The sequence below is a fragment of the Melospiza georgiana genome, chromosome 4 (assembly GCF_028018845.1).
Source record: "Melospiza georgiana isolate bMelGeo1 chromosome 4, bMelGeo1.pri, whole genome shotgun sequence".
In the NCBI taxonomy this organism is placed as follows: Eukaryota; Metazoa; Chordata; class Aves; order Passeriformes; family Passerellidae; genus Melospiza; species Melospiza georgiana.
In genome coordinates this window covers 67,694,246-67,715,743 of record NC_080433.1, presented here as the reverse complement: position 1 = coordinate 67,715,743, position 21,498 = coordinate 67,694,246, and the positions used below count along the sequence as shown (strand labels likewise).

The 21,498-nt window shown below is 36.2% G+C and overlaps 1 protein-coding gene across 2 annotated transcripts in view; it reads left to right on the top strand.

Moving 5' to 3' along the window:
- KMT2E (lysine methyltransferase 2E (inactive)) overlaps positions 1-21,498 on the top strand; it is a 55,654-nt gene that overhangs the window by 25,099 nt on the left and 9,057 nt on the right. For both annotated transcript variants that reach the window (XM_058022415.1, XM_058022414.1), the window contains 18 exons: positions 46-157; positions 518-747; positions 2,373-2,453; positions 2,627-2,685; positions 6,825-6,997; positions 7,997-8,035; positions 9,636-9,848; positions 11,213-11,343; positions 12,411-12,528; positions 12,679-12,788; positions 13,624-13,885; positions 14,817-14,915; positions 15,660-15,824; positions 16,781-17,089; positions 18,911-19,165; positions 19,342-19,486; positions 20,187-20,440; positions 20,595-20,651. In XM_058022415.1, coding sequence (XP_057878398.1) covers positions 46-157; positions 518-747; positions 2,373-2,453; positions 2,627-2,685; positions 6,825-6,997; positions 7,997-8,035; positions 9,636-9,848; positions 11,213-11,343; positions 12,411-12,528; positions 12,679-12,788; positions 13,624-13,885; positions 14,817-14,915; positions 15,660-15,824; positions 16,781-17,089; positions 18,911-19,165; positions 19,342-19,486; positions 20,187-20,440; positions 20,595-20,651 — 2,812 coding nt within the window. The remainder of the gene's footprint in view (positions 1-45; positions 158-517; positions 748-2,372; positions 2,454-2,626; positions 2,686-6,824; positions 6,998-7,996; positions 8,036-9,635; positions 9,849-11,212; positions 11,344-12,410; positions 12,529-12,678; positions 12,789-13,623; positions 13,886-14,816; positions 14,916-15,659; positions 15,825-16,780; positions 17,090-18,910; positions 19,166-19,341; positions 19,487-20,186; positions 20,441-20,594; positions 20,652-21,498) is intronic.

The window sequence follows — 21,498 nt, the reverse complement described above, 5'->3', positions numbered from 1 at the left end:
TACATAGTAATTGCATTTGTTGCTCTTCTGTCTTTTGCCTTGCAGACCAGAATCTGTAGAAGCTAGCCCTGTGGTAGTTGAAAAATCGAACAGTTATCCACACCAGTTGTATACCAGCGGCTCGCATTCACACAGTTACATTGGTTTGCCCTATGCAGTAAGTTTTGTGCAAAGTATTCTGTACATAATACATGATGGAAAAATATGCTGGTTTTATCTGGAAAAACTTCTCTTTCTGTATCTTATTGGGAGTTGGGTAGGTCAGATAAAAATGGTCTGTCAGAAGCAGAACATAGTGAACTTAAATGTATAACATAGTTGAGAAGTTAGAAAATAAGATTGAATTGGGATATGAAACATAAATACAAAATTTAAGATATTTTAAATATATAAAATTGGATATAAAAATACAAAATCTTAACCTTTTACTAGAAAATTAAGAAGCCTGAAGTTCCTTGCTTGAATAGCCATCAGTGTATAAGCATATACAATAAATTACCTTTTCTCAAAATTCCAGGACCATAACTATGGTGCTCGGCCTCCTCCAACGCCTCCAGCTTCTCCTCCTCCATCAGTGCTTATAAGCAAGAATGAAGTAGGCATATTTACCACTCCCAACTTTGATGAAACCTCCAGTGCTACTACCATCAGTACGTCAGAGGATGGAAGCTATGGAACAGATATTACCAGATGCATTTGTGGCTTTACACATGATGATGGATATATGATCTGTTGTGACAAATGCAGGTAATGCATATTAAAATAACTTTAAAAGTAAAAATTACTTAAGACTGCACTGAAAGTGAATGTAACTAAATGGTGTTTTAGTTATGATGAGTCACAGAAAATTTCCTCCATCAAAAAAGTGCTTGAAGGTTGTGTGTTTTTCTAATAGGCAACATAGTCAGTTAAGGCCAGCGATTATTTTATAATTTAATTCTGGTCATTCTTGACTACTCATTAATTTGGTCATGCCTTTGCTTGTGCATTGCTGCTTAAAAAGGGTACACCTTTTTTCCCCTCTAAAAAGGATGTCTGTGGTACTCTGTCCCAAGTTATTTGTTAGTAGAGTAAAATGAAGACCCAGGCATTACTTAATGTGCATGTACTAATAAGGCATCTTGGTGAATTATGTATATGTAAATCAAAGAACTTGAAGGATGCAAAATAATGTGAAAGAAACTTCTTGAGTATTGATTTCTCTGTGCATGATCTTTCTGATTACTCTTCATTTTTCAAAGGATTTGGTTAATAAGTATGAAAAGACTAACCTAGGTTCTTAGTGGAGAAGCTGAAGTTAAATATTTTAGACTTCTGAGTTTATGCTTAAGCACCTACTTGATCGCAGTATAGTAAGAGATTGCTTTTGAATACTTGGAATTGGAAAAATAAGAATATAAGTTTTTAGAGCTGATACACTTAACAGGAGAAAACAAATGTTATGTTTCTGCTCTATTAGCCTGTCTTTTTAAATTTGGTTAATGACTACTGCTGGATTTGTTAGATCTTTGTGTATTTATAGAACAATAGTTATAGCTACTTAAAATACTAATTTGAGCTCCATTCTTCTCTCTGCTTATGTAATAAGCTTGTTAGTAATTTCTGATGGTCCTAAATTCTGATAATCTTGCTCATTATTTTGAAATGTATTAAGATGTTCTTCCAGCAGTGGAGTTGTAGGCAGTCACCAGTTAGGTAGAGTCTTTCTCCTTTGAAGAAGAGATTCTCTGTGAGGAGCTGTGAATTGACCACAACTCTTTCCAAGTGGGAAGATAACTCTTTTTGTGTCCCTCATCCTTCTAGCAGTGTAGGGCTGAGTATAAACTACTGGTTTAGGTTAGACTTCAGTCTAGCAAGCAGTCTCTTCCCTGACTCTGGGAAGAAGTTAAGGCTCTTTCTTTGCTGTGCAGCAGTACTACCAGTTTATAACTGGGTGTATAAAAATGTGTATTTATCTTTCTCTTAAAATATATAAGGAAATCAAACTGTTTCTTAGTGTATATTTCTCTAGATAGAAATATTTTATGTACCCATTTCTAAAAGGGAATTGAATCCTTTTGTTTAAAACCAAACCTCTTGTTGCTATGTAAAACATAAGTCTTGTTACTGAGGATATTTGTCTCTATCTTGTTCTCTGTTGTGATAATTTACCATTTGTTTTCTGATGTTGGAGAAAAATTTGCAAGAGAGAAAACGAGTCAGCTAGCAGAGTGGTGGCAGAGATAGTGATTGAGATGTAGTTTTAAGCTGTATTGAATCTGAGTAAAGATGACAATGAAAAAAAAAAGAGCAGCTTGCTTTCTCTATGTATTGTGCATGCAATTTTTTAAATTGTTCTTTAAAGTAGGGATTTTGTTTTGATCTTTTCATAGTGTCTGGCAGCACATTGACTGCATGGGGATTGACAGACAGCATATTCCTGACATATATCTGTGTGAACGTTGCCAACCCAGGTGAGTAGCTTGGTTGATTTTGAACTCTGAAACAGAATGGAACAGTGCACAACTGGTATTTTTCCAAGTACCTGAACATTTAGTTACTTTACTGTTTATTCTGTAATAGTCAATGGGAAATGCCAGAGATGTGTTTTAATACTTAAATGTGCTGATTTATTTTCTAATTTCAGGAGTTTAGATAAAGAAAGAGCAGTGCTGTTGCAACGAAGGAAACGGGAAAATATGTCAGGTGAGTAAAATGTAAAGCTCTTTTCTTAGTAAAGGTGATAAAATAAATATAAATTATATATAAAGACTTCAGAGCACATACATGGTTCCTACAGTTTTGAGAGCCTTCAGCATATAAGGTTTAGTAAATCAATGCCTTTTACTTGATTGTATTTTACCAAGATAACATAGTATCAGAATTGTTGTAGCTCCACCTGTTTTATTAATGGTTTTCAGCACTGTGGGTTTTTTATAGCAGTGTGGAATAATTCAATCTGTTCAATAGTGATCAAGTTTCTTAATAAGCAATGTTGCTTTTATAATAACTGCAACTCCTTTAACTAAGGTGCTGAAAAAAAAAGTGGAAAAGCTTTAAGTTTCTTCTCTTGGAATGAGAGAGGATTTCTAAGTCTTCTTTCATTCTGGAAAAAATTTCAGAGAGAAATCCTAATTCTTACATGTTGGATGTAGATTGGGTGTTTTGGTATGGCTCTGGAATTTTTTGGACAACAGGGAAAGTTGTTAAACCAAGTCAATATGATGTAGGTAATAATGATGTTTTGAGGGGTTTTTGCCTTTGATAACCAAGGTGGCATGTAGTGCAAGTACCCATTTCAGTCTGGGTATTTTATGCAAGTAGTTCTTGAACTTTGAAATCTTGAACAGGATTTCAAAACTCACCTGGCCTAACTTGTCAGGAGTTCTGTCTGGCCATTACCGAAGCGTGTTGTAGAATTCTTGGTTGACAGCTGGTACTTTCAAGCTCTATTACAAAAGTAATAACCTGGGAGGAGGTCATCTCCTAAATGTGACATGTTTTACTTCCAGATCATGTCTCTGAAGTAGTGGAGTGTGTGTGTGTATTTTAAGATTTCTTTTAAAATTACCACGTAAATATGGTCCTGCTTCCCATGTCATCTGGCTTCAGAACGTCTGAGGGGTGTGTGGCACAACTGTGCTTCTTGGTGCACTTGGCACATGGTGTTGTCTGCTACTAAGTTGTCTAAAGTTCTTTAAAGCTGTTAATGACCTACTTACAAAACCAGAGTCATTTTTTGTTTTGTCTGTTTTCATTTTAACAAAACCAAGCTTAATTTATACAGTTTTGGTTGCCCTACTAGGTCAATCAAATTTAAATTGTGAAAATTCTTGGAATTTAAAATTATTTTTGTTGATTCTGTTGAAATAGTAGAAGAAGTAGATTTATAATTCATTTGGAGTTAATGAGTTCACTGACTGCTCTGATATTACTGTGAGGTTGGACTTGAATTTTCATAACAAATAGGGGAAGTTGATGATCTGAGCTATTTAATCTCTTGGGATTTGCAGGCACACTATCTGATCATTTACTGGTAAACTTAAGGGAAGAGAGATTAAAAATCTTAGGAGGAGCTGATGAGATCTTCCTTTGAAGTTAGTGTTTAACCCTCCTCAGTCTTGATCAGTGTTCTAAATCTGTTACATGAATTCAGTAGGAAAGGAAATACTAAATGTTAAGCCAAAGTATCAAAACAGTTGAAAAGACAGACAAATTCTGGTTCTCTTTAATCTAAAATGTGATCAAAGTGCAGTATTGATTACTGTGATTTATAATACATAACTTGAATGTCTGTGCTTACACCTCTTGATTTCCATTTAGCTTGGGTGAATATATTTTGTGTTGACTGCTGTACAGTTTGGTTGGGCTCAGTGATTTTGGGTAAAAACTGAGACCTGTGTGAGACATCAGTAAAATGGGCAGTTTTCACAGATGGTTTCAAGTAGGAAAAGCAAAAGTGGCTTTTGGTGGCCATCAATTTGAATGGATCTTTTCAATGTTTTAGATACTCAACAGAAGCAGAATGTTACTTTTAACTTAATTATTAGTAATTTACAGGTGTTTGATAAAAGATAGGACTGCATAATTTGCTCTTTAATTAATAAGTCTGTATATATAGGGCTTTTCACTTAAATATGAGAATTCTTTAGAGTAAAATGTCTTTGTTGTAAAGATTTCTAAAGAGTTACTGATTTAGCCTTTGGATGAAACACAGCTAAACAGCGGGGAGAAAGTAGTAGATCAGTTAGTTTGCTCCAAGAGAAGAGCTTTTAATTGAACATTTCACATGATAGAAAATTTTGTGTGTTAAGCTTTTATGTGTAACCACATCATTCTTTTTCTAGCAATGTTCTTAGCCCATTCTTCTGGGCCCTGTTGTTGTATGAGATGGTGTTGATTTTGTTTTTCTGGTATAAAAATCCAGTTCTGGTGCAGCTCAGTGTGCAGTGCATTACTGACTATGGTTCAGTGAACTGAGCACCTTTGTCAAGCCAATACTCCCTCAGTTTTATACTGGATGTTTTGGGCTTTGCTGGGAAGTTTGTTTTGGGCTTTTGGGTTTTTTGGTTTTTTTTTAAGATGAGATATCTTGATGTATAACATAAACAAGGATGTTGCTTCAAGCTGTTTGGCCTTGAAATTACTGCTGTCGAGATCACTTGCTGCTTATGGGTAACTTAATCTGGGCCCAGAACTTGTGAAATTTTGAGAGTTTGTGTCTTTGCTTCTGACTGCAAACTCAAGATCTCCCCTTAGTATGCTTTACCAAGGCTCTTCAAAGTGAAAGCAGGTTATGTAGGTTAGAAAGGAGTGTCTCAAAACAACTCCATGTAATTACATGTTCAGCTGAGGTAATTATTTTTTACAGTAAGTTAGAGCACAGTGCAGACAGCAATACTGAAATGTTGCTTCCCTAAGGAAAACAGTGTTTTGTGGGGTTTGGGGCAAGGGGAGAGGTGTGTGGCTGTGATGTCATGATTCTGTAGGCACTAGTGTATGGACTGCAGACACTGACAATTTTAAGTTTCTATTTCCCAGGCATTGGTTATTCTGCTATTTATTCATCTTTGATTAGACGTTTCTTCTTTCCTTGTGCTTTTTATGCTCATTTAGAAAATATTCTCAGCAGAGATGTTAACAAATTCAGTAAACATCATAAATTCCTAGCTTATGAAATATAATTATGTGCCTGATAAGGTGTTCAAAAGAATAACCATGATGCTAAGATGAGATTGTTTGCTATGCACAGAAGAATCCTGTTAAGGAATGTTGTGAGCAGGAAAAATCCAGAGTAACCAGAGTAGCTGGAGTTCTTTATTTAGTAAAGAGGGTTTTGAGAATTAGGACTGCTGAGTGCACTGATTAAAGCAACATCCTTCTGAGAGCAGTAGGAATGTTTTCTCTGCTCTCATATTAAGTATTTGTAAAGCCTGCTTCTGTGGTGTGTGAGAAAGTTTTGCTTAGTGTGAAGTGTATTTACTGAATGCAGAATATTTGGAAAAGCTGCTAAAATCTGAGAAGCCTGTACTGAGCACATGCAAACAACAGTCTCTTATCTGTGTGCATCATCTCTTCCAATCCTCCCCATCCTTCACAGCCTTTCATCTTGACAGAACTAGGGTAATCCTGTTTCAGGTCAGGATATGTGTTTGTCTGACATAAATGCTGATGTATGCTAGATTTCAGGCTTTGGCCTTTAGGTCTGTGAGAGCACAGCACAAAGAAAAAGTATCTGTCAGTTTATGTCTGATCATCTCTTTTCTCTTCCTGAGCAGCAGAATGTTACTGTTAGGGGATTTTGAGTACAAAAGGCTTTTGGCTAAATTGACGTATTAACCCTGAAAAAGGCACTTGACAGTGCAAATTGCCGCTGAAATAGTTGATTATGACTATGACATGTGATTAATTAATAGAGCTTCACAAGAAATGCTGGCCAGTCATTAATTTTAATCCCTTCCAGAATTCAGTCATCTGAGAGAATCCAAATGCTGTATTACAAGTAAAAGCTCTATATAAGTGAATGTGTTAACAGATTTTTTACCTTTTTTGTTCTAGTTCTAATTTTGTTTAAAAGGGAATATGGTCTTTAATTCCATTCAAAGAATGGAATTTAATCTGGTACCTTTTTCTTACCTTGCATTACAAACCTGTCTTAATTACCAGTTTCTCATTGGTCCTTCATTTTCATGCTGTTGCAACTGTTGGTGAATTTTGCATATGAGTTCTTGGAGCATTTGTCATTATGAATTTTTGTATTTTGGAAACAGATGCAGAGCAACTAGTGAGTGTTCTAGTGTTCTTTCTGCAGTACTTGATTATTTAGAGTGTTCTTTGTTTTCAAGATGGGGACACCAGTGCAACAGAGAGTGGTGATGAGGTTCCTGTGGAACTGTATACGGCTTATCAACACACACCAACGACAATTACTTTAACTGCTACAAGAGTTACAAAAGTCAATGATAAGAAGAGGAAAAAAAGTGGAGAGAAAGAACAGAACATAGCAAAATGTAAAAAAGTAAGTGAATGTAATTTCTCTTATTACTTTGTGTTATAATTTATAGCTATGTGACATTTCTTACCAAGAGAGACCGATTTAAAAATCAGGCTATTTTACTACCTGGGTTTAGCTTGAAATATATTACTCTGCAGTAAATTAATGTCTTTCTGGGTGCCTGACCCCCACAACTCCTCCTTATTTCAAGTTAATATATCCTGCCTGGGCATGCTCAGTTTTATAATGGAGGCAGAATCTCCCCACAGGAATTGCATTTACTGGACCATTTGAAATAGAGGTGGTGCAGAACAAGCTTTGGGTTACCCAAAGAAGAATTCCTTGGAAGTCTTCATTTGTGGTGGTTTTAAGTACAGAAATGTTTGCCATTGGTTGTCCTGATGTGACTCCATTTATCTGAGTAGAAATTGTGTAGAAGTGTGCTGTAAGAAAGCTAGCTGCTAAACTAATTAGAGTAAAAAAATAATGACATTATGCTGCTTAGCTGCAGATGTACAAACTGTATATGTGAAGACAAAACATATGTGAGGAAGTAAAGTACATGAAACTTCCTGAACAAGTGGTTTTCATGGTTAATTTCCTTGGCTTGGATGAGAATTTTGTTTTTTAAAACTTCAAAGTCAGAATAAGTTATTGATGTCTTTTTTGCTATCTTTAGTAAAATGTTTCCTTTTGATTGAATAATTCTCAATACAAATCAATTGCCATGTATTCTTCCGTTACCTCTGATATTTTAGCTTGGATTCTGAATTTCTGGAGAATCAAGTTGTAATGTGAGAGAAAGGTAGAGGTACCTGACTACTGTGCACTTAGTTAGGAATGCTGAATGCTTTTAAAATACATTTTGTGAGACATAACCTCTTACCTTCTTGAGATTTCAGCATAGTTTGTTCTTTTCATCTTTCGTGTTTAATTGAAAAGTTGTTCATTAATAGCTTTTCAATTCCTTAAGAGATTTTTGTATTTCCTCCAGTGAATATGAATATCTTAATTTTATTCTAGGCATTTCGAGAAGGATCCAGGAAGTCTTCAAGAGTAAAGGTAATGTGATTTTGTTTGGGTTTTGTTTCATACCTTAACTGTATGTTACTTAAATAATAAGCATCAAGAATATAATTGGGGCTGTACACTAAGAACTATTCTCTCTTGGTAGCTAATATATTACATATGCATCATAGTGATTTTAAATTAAGGCATGAGCACTACATCTCTGTCCTCTGAAATTAACTGAAATAATTAGTGCAGATTTTTATTTCAAGAGCCAGTGGATTAATTGGGGCTCATGTGTGCTATGCAAGGGAGTAAAATTGAGTGAACGTTTCATTTAAATTTAGTGGCTCCAGCTTTTCATAACTGTTTAGCAGCAAAATAATGAAATAGCTGTACTGAATTTGAAAGCTAAGTTAGTGGTTCTGCTCTGTCAAACCTCCATCTACACCTGGTGGGACTCCTGTATATCTGGCAGGATTTTAATCACTGGTACTGGCATAGTCTGAGGGAATTGTATTGGGATGTCTGCTTTGTAAGATTTAAATGTTACAGCAGTCTTTAAATTTTCTGTGATATAAAAATGTGCATGGTGTGACAACTGGATATTTCCATAGTTCATTCATACTTGGAATATATAAAAACAAGTGGGATGCAATTTATGCTTGAAATGTCTAAGATGTGCCTTGGGAAACAGTGAAGATGGATTGGGGAAGAAAAGTCTCTAGTTTTATGGGGTTTTTTTAATATGGTGCTTGTAAGGTTCCACTGTTTTTTCATGGCTGTCTTAGCATCACACCTTTGAAATGCTGTTTGTGTGTATGGTTTTCTTCATGCACAAAAGAAATGTAACCAGGTCAATTGAATTGCTGAACTACTTGTGTTTTATTAATGTTTAATAGTGTCTCTGCTCAGGTGGATAGAAAAGGGAGCGTTGGCTGGCTGCTGCTGTCCGTAAGGAGCTTTGGTTGGCTGCAGCCTGGCTGCTGCTTGTGAGGTCTGGAGGTACAATGGCACTTTCTTTAAAAGTGAAAGGATCTGAAGCACTACAGAAGGAAATTGTATAGTGAGGAGCAGATAAGGAGGGAAAAATTGGATGTGTAAAGCCTGTAGCATTAGAGTCACAACCTTAATGTAGCAGGTGTACGGTTAGTGAAGTTTAGTAAGTTACGCAGCAGAAGAAAAGATACAGCATGATCTTTGAAGTTGAAAGGAGAATGAATATAAAGTCTGTGTATTACAGGATAAAAGCTGGAGTTCTCTGTATTTGCATATGTTCACAAAAGTTGAGTGGGCAGGGAGACCTGACCCTCCAACTCCTGCACTTAAATTCGTGATGCAGTGCAGTTGTGGGAGGAAACAATGTCACTCTCCATTCTCATCCCACTAAGAGCAGGAATCACTGTTGAGGAGGGAAAGCATTCCTGAACTTGGGTGATACTTACTAAATAATAAAATTCTTGAAAGGACAAATGTAATGGGACTGAATTTATCTCAATGTTTTTAAGTAATACAAAGTTTTATACTAGACTTGCTAAAGAAACCCAACCTGTAAATCAGTGGCATACCTTTGCCCATCATTTTGTGTCTTGTTACAGAATTTTTCCTTTAATATCTTGCCTTCTAATATCTGGTGACTTACTTCAATTTTTAGGGCTCAGCTCCAGAGATTGATCCTACTGACAGTTCGAACTTTGGATGGGAAACTAAAATCAAGGCATGGATGGATCGCTATGAAGAAGCAAATAATAACCAATACAGTGAAGGTGTCCAGAGGGAGGCACAAAAAATAGCTCTCAGATTAGGCAATGGAAATGACAAAAAAGAAGTCAGCACCAGCAATCTGATTTTCAAACCTCCAGTAGAGGTAATGAGCTGTGCCTTGTTGTGTTACTGCATGCTGTGTTTGTACATGACATTAGATGCCTTAAAGAAACCCCAACCAACCAAAAAACCCCAAACCAAAACAATAAAAAAAGCCACAGGAAAAAACACAAAAAAGGGACTTCACATTCACTTTTTGTTCCTTGTCTCACCAGATTTGAGCATCAGAATTTTAACATATTTTTCAGATTTTTATACGTTGTGTACCACCCTGGTTATGTTTACATTTGCATATCATTTATCCTAAAAAGTAGCTAAGGTGTTAGTTTCAGCCTGAATATTGGGTTGCCCTTAGACTGTCTCTTGACACATAGCTTTAGTCAGCTTTGCTGCTGTTTCTCTCTGAGAGATACCTCGAGTTGTTAGAGTAGAAAGAACCAATGGAACTGAATTTATTTTTTCCCCCTACTATGTGTATCATGATGTTCATTGTCAACATTTTTCTTAAGGTGTGGTAGGTGTTCTGGATGTTCATGGGTGGTATTTCTGATAGTGATTCTTTTTTGACTCATCCTGTAATTTCTAGTTTATGAGGAAGTTGTGCAGTGCTTTTTTCTAGCCTTGTTTATCAGTAACTTACCAGTTACTTACACACTTAAAATCAGAGCCATGTAAAAAACTTCATATTTTGTAGCAGAAATCTGAGGGAGTAGTTACTGTAGCAGATTAATGGAAGCATCTTTGCTTCTTTTTCTCAAAGACCATCATGGCATATGGGACACCCTCCTTAGAGGATTATCCCTACTTTCAGAGCCTTTTGCCTACATAGAGGCTACTTCCTTTTTCATTGGTGATGGCAGTTATGAGAGGTGTGAGTTCACTAATTGCCAGGGTATGTATTGGTTTTTAATTAAAGCCATCCTTCCATCTAAAGATATGAAAATGAATTTGGAAACTGTCAGGATTCTTTTTTTTTTTCAATTATTATGTTATTCCCTGTTTTGATTTTTCTTTAATGAGTTGTGAATGTCTGCATGTTTTGTTTTGTTCAAAGGAATTGTAGCTTTTTGAAAGTGTTGTGCAAAACAATGCAGCAATTCATCCTAGTCATGGTGAGAGTTAAGTGCACTAAAGGCTATAGTACTTGAATTGTAAAAACATGAATATGTTGGTTTTTAGCCATGTCCTGGAGAGCTAGGGCCAAAGCATTCCTTGTGTCTAAATTGATAACTAGTGGCATTGCCAGGTGAGCAAGACAGCTTGGTCAGTTCAGTCTGGAGGTTTAATTACAAAAAGAAGGGGCTTTTTTACTTCATATAAAATTGTTAAATAGTTGTGAAAATATAATATGCTATTAATGGAAAAATGGTAGAAAGTAAAAATTCATAAATGAATCTGTCTTTACAGAGTTATGTGCAAAAAAACAAGAAAATTTTAAAGGCTGCCAAAGACTTGCCTCCTGATGCACTTATTATTGAATACAGAGGAAAGTTCATGCTGAGAGAACAATTTGAAGCTAATGGATATTTCTTTAAAAGGTTTGTTCATTCTTTATGTTTCAGTCAAGTGATTGTTAAAATGATGCTTGCCAAACTGTTGCTTCAAGTACAAGTGGATCTTAGTTACCAGCAGTGTCTTGTATTTTACTTTGTGTGATTAAAAGTAATGACAACTGGAACCTTTTCTGTCCCCTTCTCTTCTGGATATCCTTACAGATTTATTCAGGAGCTAGTTTTCTCTTTTTTGTTCCTTCCTAATTATAGAATTCTTGCATGCTCAGCTGGGTAGTTGTTCACCTTAAACCAGGAAATAGACAGGTTCTGCCATCATAGAATAATGACTATATTAATGGTAAAGGCTTTATCCTTTGTGAGAGAAATGGATTTTAAGTCCACAGGGCTGAGAATGAAATTGGACACAGGTCAGCTTGGGGCTGTTTTACTGCTAGAGTTCTCTAGTTAGTTTACTGAGCAGTGTGTGGCTGGTTCCTTCTTCCTGTGGGTTGGTTTTGATGCTGCCACTAACTGCATGAACACCCCTCCTCAGAAATTTGCAGAATGCCTCTTGAAGGAGATGGAGCTCTTGCTCAGTAAAGATACAAGGTTCCTTGGAACTTGGAATAGCAGAATTTAAAGTATGACTTTATAAAGTATTTGGAGGCCCCTTTCCTTCAGGAGGGTTGGTGCTAGTGATGCTGCAGGTGTTAGGCAGGGATGTGGTGGTCTTACTTTTTAAAAAACTATTCTATGTGGCATATAAATTTGAGTTTCATTTTGGGGCCTGTCATAAAAAAAGTTTAAGAAATTTGAAAAACTTTAACTGTGTGTCTTCCATGTCTAGTGCTTGCTCTGTTAATGTTCTCCCTGTGGATCCTATGCAGATGATACAGGGCTGTAACTCCATCTTGAGGTATTCTGAGAATATATGTGGGGAATAATATATCTGCTAAAATCATGAAGCTTGAACATGTCATTCTTAGATTAGCCTCCAAATTTGGTGTATTGTACCAAGCATCATGTTACAAAGCTGACTAATAAGGAGAATAAGCACTGTTTATCATCTTGAAAAATTAATGAAATTCCCAATTTTCTTGTGTGTTTTTCAGGCCATACCCATTTGTTTTGTTTTACTCCAAATTCCATGGGCTAGAAATGTGTGTTGATGCAAGAACTTTTGGAAATGAGGCTCGATTTATCAGGCGTTCATGTACACCAAATGCAGAGGTGAGCACCTTTAGAAAGTTAAACTAGGTTTCATTTACTTAGGAATCTCCTTTTCCATGAGATTCCTGATAATCTGAGCAATCCCTACATTTTTTATACAAGAACTTGAAAGTAATTCATGATAATATAATAACATTCTCTTGATTACAGGTGAGGCATGTAATTGAAGATGGAACAATTCATCTTTATATTTACTCCATCCATAACATTCCAAAGGGAGCAGAGATTACCATAGCATTTGATTTTGATTATGGAAATTGGTAAGTATTTGAGAATACTGTTTTAAAATACCTCTAATGCTCAGTAAGTTACTTTGCAATTCAGAATGACTTTGGTTTTGCATCATTTACTTTCTTGCATGTTTTAATAACACAAAGCTCCTTAGGCACTGTATTTACAATGAACAGTGTGTGTGGGCAGAGTTGTGTATTTTTATTACTGCATTCTGTGGCCAGCTTGGATGCAGTGCTGTGCAGACATGCCTTTGCTGTGTGACCTGAGCTGTGTGTGACCACAGAGCACGTGTGCTAATCAGCACGGGTTCACACTATCTCAAGATACTGGGCACTGTTCAGAGTTGTAGACATACTCCTTCTAAAAATACACAGTAGTTGTGTTTAGTACCAGTGACAGCCTGTTTCAGTTGAACAGGTTTGAATTTCCTGTGTATTCAAGTGGAGCTTAAAATTGTGCTAAGTGACACTGAGTTTGGTGTGCTCGTGCTGTAAATTGTGTCTGCCATTTTTGCATATAAAATGAACTCTCTAACTTCATGCATCTGTTTTATGTTGGTTATATTTCCTCTTAGGATTATGCTCAGGTTTTAGATGTCTTTTGGCCTTCAAGCAGAATACTAACTTGAATTTAAAAGAATTCTGTGTGGCAGAGCTAAAGGATTAACCTGTAGATAAGGTTTTTGAGTTACAGTAGCATTGTATATTGTGGTGAAAACTCTTGTGACGTGCATGTTAAGTTAACATGGTTGGTTTGCATTACAGCAGATGTTTAATGTGAAATATCAGTGATTTAGTATTGAGGGGTCTCATTGCTGTACAACCTAATCAAATACGCCTTCTTGCATTTAATTACTTACAGTAAATACAAAGTGGATTGTGCTTGCCTCAAAGAAAATCCTGAGTGTCCAGTTCTCAGACGTTCCGAGCCTACAGAAAACATCAATACTGGATATGAAACTAGAAGGAAAAAGGGAAAGAAAGAGAAAGATGTTTCAAGAGAAAAAGAGACTCAGAATCAGAACATCACATTGGATTGTGAAGGAGCAGCCACCAAAATGAAAATTGCAGATAATAAACAGAGGAAGCTCTCTCCCCTCAGGCTGTCCATTTCTAATAATCAGGTACTGACACAAAGATGCTCAGAAATAATTTAAACTTTCTCATTTGAGAGTGATTTTTGATCTGTTTTGTGTCATGCTTTCAAGAAATGATAGCTGGTATATGGCATCTTCTCCTGATCTTTTTATGTAATATACAGTGCTTATATAGAACATTCACAGGAGAACTTGTATTGTTTTTCAAAATTGAAAAGTAGGAATTGTGGGAAGAATAAAGCTGTTAAAAGTGCATTTACATTTTCCCATACACTTTATGGTAGCACCATATGTATCACCCCAGGAAAAAGCTACTAATTGCCTGGTGTCTATGTTTAGATATATATATTTTAGGACAAACTTTAAATCTTTGTCTAGTCCTTTATGTAAAAGTGAAATTGCATATAGGACTAGTGAACGCTTAATTAGTTTCAAAGTTACACTTTCATGCTTGTTTTTTCTTTGAAAACAGAAAACCATTGTTAGTTAGGTAACTTCTGTGTTTCCATATGATGTGGCACCATCATTAGATTCTATAGTGAATGTTCAAATGGAAAATGTGACTTCAATTGAGTACACTTCAGAGCTGAGTAAAACTTCAATTACTTCTGTGTAATTGATAACATCTATTTTGGCATTCATTCCATTTCACTAAAAGTAACACTTTTTTGTGGGTGGATAATATAAAGCTCCTAACTATTTAACTGATTATAAAATGGTTAGAGCAGTGGCCATTGTTAGTGTCCTAAAGTTTCCTTTGTTTTGAAGGTTTCATTCTGATACTTCTTTTTGCTTGGTGGGATGAGGGAGTGGGGATGGAACACTTTTCATCCTGATTTGTTTGTTTGGCTGCTTCTGATGTAGTGATCTGAGGATTCTTAGTTCTTTGTAGCTTTCAGTTCACTCTAATTTACCAAAGGAGTAGAATTTCTGTAAAACAGTTGCTTCCATCTTGCAGGAGCCAGATTTTATCGATGATATAGAAGAAAAAACTCCCATTAGCAATGAAGTAGAAATGGAATCAGAGGAGCAGATTGCAGAAAGGAAAAGGAAGATGGTAAGTTGGGAAGCAAGTAGCTGCCTAAAAGGCATCATTAAGGCTTAGTGACACCTGCTCTTCCCATGCTAATTGCTGCCTTTTTGTGGGCTTGTACAATCTGAGCATGTGCAAAGTCAGATCCTTACATGAACTTAGCCTTAAAATGCAAGGCTTGCTATTTGAGAACAGTTCATCTGGGTTCATCACTGCATTCTGACAAAAATCTGCTTTTATCTTCAAATGTATATCATTTTTAGTGTCTTTAGATGATTTCTGCAATGCCTGTTTTAGATCTCATTATTTGCTCTTTTATTATTGCTTGTGATTTGTAATGGCTATTTTTATAGCTAGCATTGGGAATTAAGATTTTCCCCTATTTTATTTTAATTCCCTACTTGAATAAAAAGTCACAGAAATCCTAATTTTTGGATTTTGATAGAGCAGTGTCAATAAATCTAGTATCTTAACATCTGCCTTTTTTTTGGTTAAGTGTTCAAAAAATTAAGCAAGTTCTTAAATTCAAAGTAGGATTTTCTTGTTTGTCAAGCTGGTATGGATGCAAGCCTTTCTTCAGAAGTCTAGTATTTGCAGTGATTGTAACATATCCCTTTAATCTGAGCTTCCCCTGAACTTGATCTTCATGTCAGACATATACTGAGCATGTTTAGAAGTACTTAAAAAATAGGAGTGAGAGTAATTACATATTTAAATATATGGGAGATTATGACTAAAACTGATCATGATTATTGTTAAATCCATCAGACAAGAGAAGAACGGAAAATGGAAGCTATCCTGCAAGCTTTTGCCAGACTAGAAAAAAGAGAAAAAAGAAGAGAACAGGCTTTGGAAAGAATCAGCACAGCAAAAACGGAGGTTAAATCAGAATGCAAGGAAGCACAGATTCTCAATGATGCTGAGTTTATTCAGGTAGTTATCTGGAGCTTTATTATAAAGCTGGCTTTTAACATTGCATATTTTATCAATTTGGCTGGCACGCTGCATGTTAAGATGTATGATTTTTTTTTAAATCTCTGAACTCAAGTATATGTAACCAAAATGTTCTTTGACATTACATTTTATTGGCTTCTGAATTTTTTCCAGATAAGATCCATATAGAATTCTTTAGTGAAGAATTTCAGTTACATGAGTTTATGCAAACATACACACACCCACAACAGCTGTGTAATTCAGTCTGTCTTTGAAGTTCAGGATGCAACATTTATCAGTGTTGACTTTAGCCACAGGAGGTGACTGTCCTTAGGCACCCTCTGTAACCAGTGGAGAGATATTTGTTTTTTCAGTGGGTTTTTCAGGAACACATAGTATTCTAATCTTTCTGTTATTTTAAAGCAAATGGGTTAGTAAAGTGGTTTTTTTTCTGAGTTCGTGCAGATGATACTTCATGTTTTATAACAGTTTTTAACTCTGTTGTTAATGGATGCTTCTTAGTTTGCAAATACTAATTTAATGATTCCCAGTCCAGGTTGTTTCCCTGAGCTGTGTGTGTCAGCATTCTCTTAAGTACCTTTTGTGACAAAGCTAAACACCTAGCTAAACTATGAATTGCCAAAAGAATATTGGATTGAAAGACATGGTGATATAAGCAGTTGATTTCTAGCTTAGGGATGAATGAATGATCTGACTGGTGATGGGTGTGTGTGAGCACTGCTGATGATGATACAGCTGGTGCTTGGGAGGAAGCTACAGGAAATGCTGTAATTTCCCTTCAAGAAGGAGAGAATTGTTGTAGTTCTGACAACAAAAATGAGATTGAGACTTCCTTCTGTAAATGAAGAGGGAACTAACTTCTTTTTTTTCCTAAGAAAGATAAGTAGCTCTAGACATGTATGGGATGTGATTACTTGACTTTTGCCTTGTCCCAGGAACCGGCAAAAGAAGAAACTGCCACCAAGCCCACCCCAGCCAAAGTGAACAGAACTAAGCAGAGGAAAAGCTTCTCCCGCAGCAGAACTCACATCGGGCAGCAGCGCAGGCGGCACAGGACCGTCAGCATGTGCTCAGATATCCAGCCCTCCTCTCCTGATGTGGAAGTCACTTCACAGCACAACGAAACTGAGAATGCAGCCCTGGTAGCTGAGCCTGAAACAGAAACTGTTGTTACAGAAATGGTTACTGAAACAGAAGCTCCAGCACTTAGTAAATGCCCTACAAAGTATCCAAAAACAAAGAAGGTGAGTCTCTTGAGGGTGAGGAAAAGATGGACCTTAACAGTTTTTAAAAAATTATAGGCTGCTTCATCAGTGTGCAACTGTGCATTGTTTTTAAAATGTTTACTCATTTCTTGAAAAATCACCATTGTATAGTCACTCATTGGTAATAGATTAAAATATGTGTAACATTGTTTGGTGGAAGACACATTAGTTTGGATTGAAGACACTTCCAAAATACATCTTCAGAGCAGTTTGGGAACAAAATGTTTTCTAAATGAGCTTTCTAAATGGATTGAAATAATATACATAACCAAAATATAATTAAAGCTGAATTTAAAGAGAAACCCAAAGAAATAAAAGTTGCCTTTCTTCCTTTGTTCATTTTATGCTTCAGATAGCAAACAATATCTCCAAGAAACTCACTAACTCCTAGTACTTCTCAGCTGTCTGTTCTGAAGTAAATGGGTCTAAACACCCCAAATGTGTATGTGCATGTCTGGAGGGAAAATTCTTTACTCTTTAATGCTGCTTTGGTGTAAAATTTCTTTCCATTAGACTGCATTGCAAAAAAGTTGTACGAAATGGCGCGATATTAAAAGACACTCAAAAATCTTAAATCTGCAAGTACAACTAAAGCAGTACAGCTTTCTGCTTTAAACTTCACAGAACACATTAAAAAATATTTGTAGTGTGATTTATAAGAAAACTTTAATCAGTGGAGGAAAAGGGCGGGTGGGGAGTGAAAGGTCAAAACTTCTTGTCAAAAGAAAAATAACAATTTTAAGATGGTTTTCTATCTTAAACCCCTAACATAATTTAGATTAGTTTTTTCCAAAAGGTCCCTGAGTCATTCTGTAACACTGCTTGTTTGCATCACTGTTACATTCTTGTGAGGGGGGAACACTTCTTCCTTTCTTGCCTGTTGCATAGCAGAAAAGAAGGAAGAAATGTTTAATACTCGTAAACAGCAACAAAGTGCAGTCAAATTCAGGCTTCAGGTATCTGTGAAATGTCTCTGCATTGCATCCATTCTACCCTAAGTGCAGAGAAGGTCTTGCTTTAAAAATTAATCAAATAAAAATGGATTTTAAAAGACAAAATAAAATTTATTATGATAATTTGTGTTAAAGTCTTGATATCATATTAATATTTACTGTTGTGTGTCCTTAATTTTGAATCACTGTAAAATCTAGGAGATTCGTTTATCTGTTAATAAAAACTAAAATTTACTGGCATATTTTTTTTAAAACACTGAACTAGCTAGGAAATACTAGCCTTTTTGGACCAGTGTGTCTTTGTGTTCAATTACACCACATTTACTACTACAGTTGGAGAGTGTTGAAGGCAGGTGCCTGATGTGTTGACTGAGGCACAGTCCTGACAGTATGGAAATCTGATGAGGAGCTTCTTTAATTTTGCTCTGTTGATGTTACACTATTTCTCCTCAGCCTGGTACTCAGGCACAAGTTGAAATTTTGTTTTAAAATTGTGTTACTGAATTGACATCCCAATTACAGTTTATCTAGGCACTTTTATTGTAATGTTCAGTGAGAATTAAATGCAGAAGAACTAAGTGTAGTTTACAACAAAAGGAAATAACTAAACACCCCTGCCCCTCCCCCAAACTGGTGTGTCAGCAAACGTGTACTGATTTCTTCTGCTGTTCCCATGATTTCACTAAAACTGAGCTCATTCTTGCCAGGTCTTCTTAAACTTGGAGCCTGGAAACTGTATCTGGTTTGTGTAGTAGTTGACTAGATGAATAATTCAACTAAACACTTATAAAAAGCCACTGGTTAACACACTCATAAAACACTAATTTTTTTCTCTCTCTCTGTTTAGCACTTGGTTAGTGAATGGTTGAGTGAAAAGAGTGATAAAGCAGGGAAGCCTACAGACACTGTGCCAGAAAGGCCTCTACGCATAACCACGGACCCTGAAGTTCTGGCTACCCAGCTGAACTCCTTACCTGGCCTCACTTACAGCCCTCACGTGTATTCAACTCCAAAGCACTATATCCGTTTTACTTCTCCATTCCTTTCAGAAAAGAGGAGGAAAAAAGAACCTGTGGAAAACATTACTGGCTCTTGTAAAAAGGTAATGCTTCTCTTCGTTATGGTGTTCTATCCCATATTAATTAAAAAGAAGTCTTTATTTATTAACATAAATTCAGGCAGAAAAAGGCTGTTTGGGAAACCAGTCATACTACACATTTTGAAATGTTCATCATTAAAGTTTTAAGTTGCTAATTGGAACTCCTTGGTTTTTTACAGCGTTGGTTGAAGCAGGCTTTGGAAGAAGAAAACTCCACAACGATTGATAGATTTAATTCACCATCACAAGAGAGATCTAGAAGTCCAGCCATCAATGGTGAACATAAAAGTCCCTTATTACTGAATGACAGCTGTTCCTTAACAGGTGTGAAGCTTTTGTAAATACACTACATAACAGCTATGATGAAGTATCTGATTGTGGAGCACTGTTTTTAAATTGATGACTTGATGAAAATTCCAGGAGTATTTGCACATTTACTTTGAAAGAAATGTTTAGTTGCATAGCAGTTGGGAATTTTTCCCTCTTTAATGTATATTAGATAAGAAACCATTATATATCCTAATATTTACAGTCAACAAAAGACTAATGGTTTTGCTATTAGTATTAAGAGGTCAGGTTATAAATTTAATTTTCTATGCTTTCTCTATACTTAGAATCCCTTTAAAATTCAGTATGCCAATGTAGCACAGAGGGGGGGAAGCTGTGTAATCTTCTAGGCATAATAGAAAATTGGAGTGCACTGAAACTACCTTTTAGCTGAACAGTCTTAAAAATGCATAGGGGTTGACTTGGCCTTCTCTGAAGACATAGGCAGTTCTTTCCAGCTTCCTAGCACACTAAATTCCCTTACTGATATATCTGTAGGCTGCTAAGAGTTTATTTTTCAGGAAGCCTGTGGGCTGTTAAAAGTTCATCTCTCAGCAAGCCTGCCCTTCAGAGATTTTTTTTATCTTAAAATTTGTTAATTTGGAATTAACAGTTTCATTACCTAAATGAATTAAACAGCTGTAAGTGATTGTTCTATCTAGAAATCATACAACTTTTTTCTAATTTTAACACACAGATCTAACCACACCACTAAAAAAACGAAGACTGTATCAGCTGTTGGAGTCTGCTTTCTCAGAAACCTCCACACCTACTCCTTCTCCCTATGCCACACCAACCCATGCTGACATCACTGCCTCCGAGCCATCGTTGTTTGCCACTCCTCCCCGGGTGAAAACAGAGGATGAGGCTTGTCGAAATGGTTACAAACCCATCTATTCACCAGTTACTCCTGTAACTCCATGTATACATGGAAACACCATGCACTTTGAGGTGAGATTTGTCATGAATTCTAGAGCCTTCAGAGAAAGTGTTCAGACATTGCAGTGTCAATCTGTAGTTTGTACTCCTGCTACATAATGGGGGAGAGAGCTATTTCTTTAGGCTAAAAAATTAATTGACTTGCAATTTCTTCTTGTTTATTTAGAATATTTCCTCACCTGACAGTTCCCCAGAAATAAAAAGGCGAGCTTACAGTCAAGAGGTAAGGAAATCTGCAAAACCTGCAAATGGTATCATTGCAAGTTCCTGAGAATTTAAAGGCTAACTTCCCCATAGGTTTTACTTGCTTACTCCTTTATATTTCCACTTTACCTCTTATATTTTCTGTTTTAAACCAGTTTTTCTCTGTATCACTTAAAAATTGTGATTTGGATCAGGATCCCCTTTTATAATGGAAAGGAGTAACTACTGCAATTTGTAAATAGGAACAGAAAAAGAACACTTTGCTTTCCAGGCTGTAGTTAGATTCAGATTGACATTTCTCCTTGTTACCAGCATTTCTTAATTGTTTGTGTGGATCCCAGTTATGCTCAAAGTGAAAGAGCAGAAGGTTAGTAAGTCAGCATAGGTGGTGGATTAGTTGAAGGAGTGCTGTTGGAATATGCCTGGGCATTCCCAGCCTGCAGGGGGCATGTGTCTTGTCATGGGGCTTCATCCTAAAATTCAGAGATGTCTTGGAAACACTTCCTTGTCCTGCTTTGAAATAGGTGTTTTGACACTGAGGGAGGATTGCTTTTACATTGAAGCAAGTGCTTTCAAGCTTCCTGGCCTGGGACTTGCTCCTTTTGAAGCTCTTCCCCTTCCTCTGTCAGTCATAAATAAACCTTGACACTTAATATTTCTTTTTATTTTGGTTAATGTACATTTATTAAAATGCTTTCACTTAATACATGGGAATAGTAAAACTAAGAATCTGGCTGTAGAATTGTTTCTTAAAAATTGATAAATTCATGGTACTGGCAGGCCTTTAATCCCACTTAACAGCACATCTGAATGTCAGATAGGTTTGATGGAGCATGAAAAAATAGTTACATGTTTTTTCTTCATGC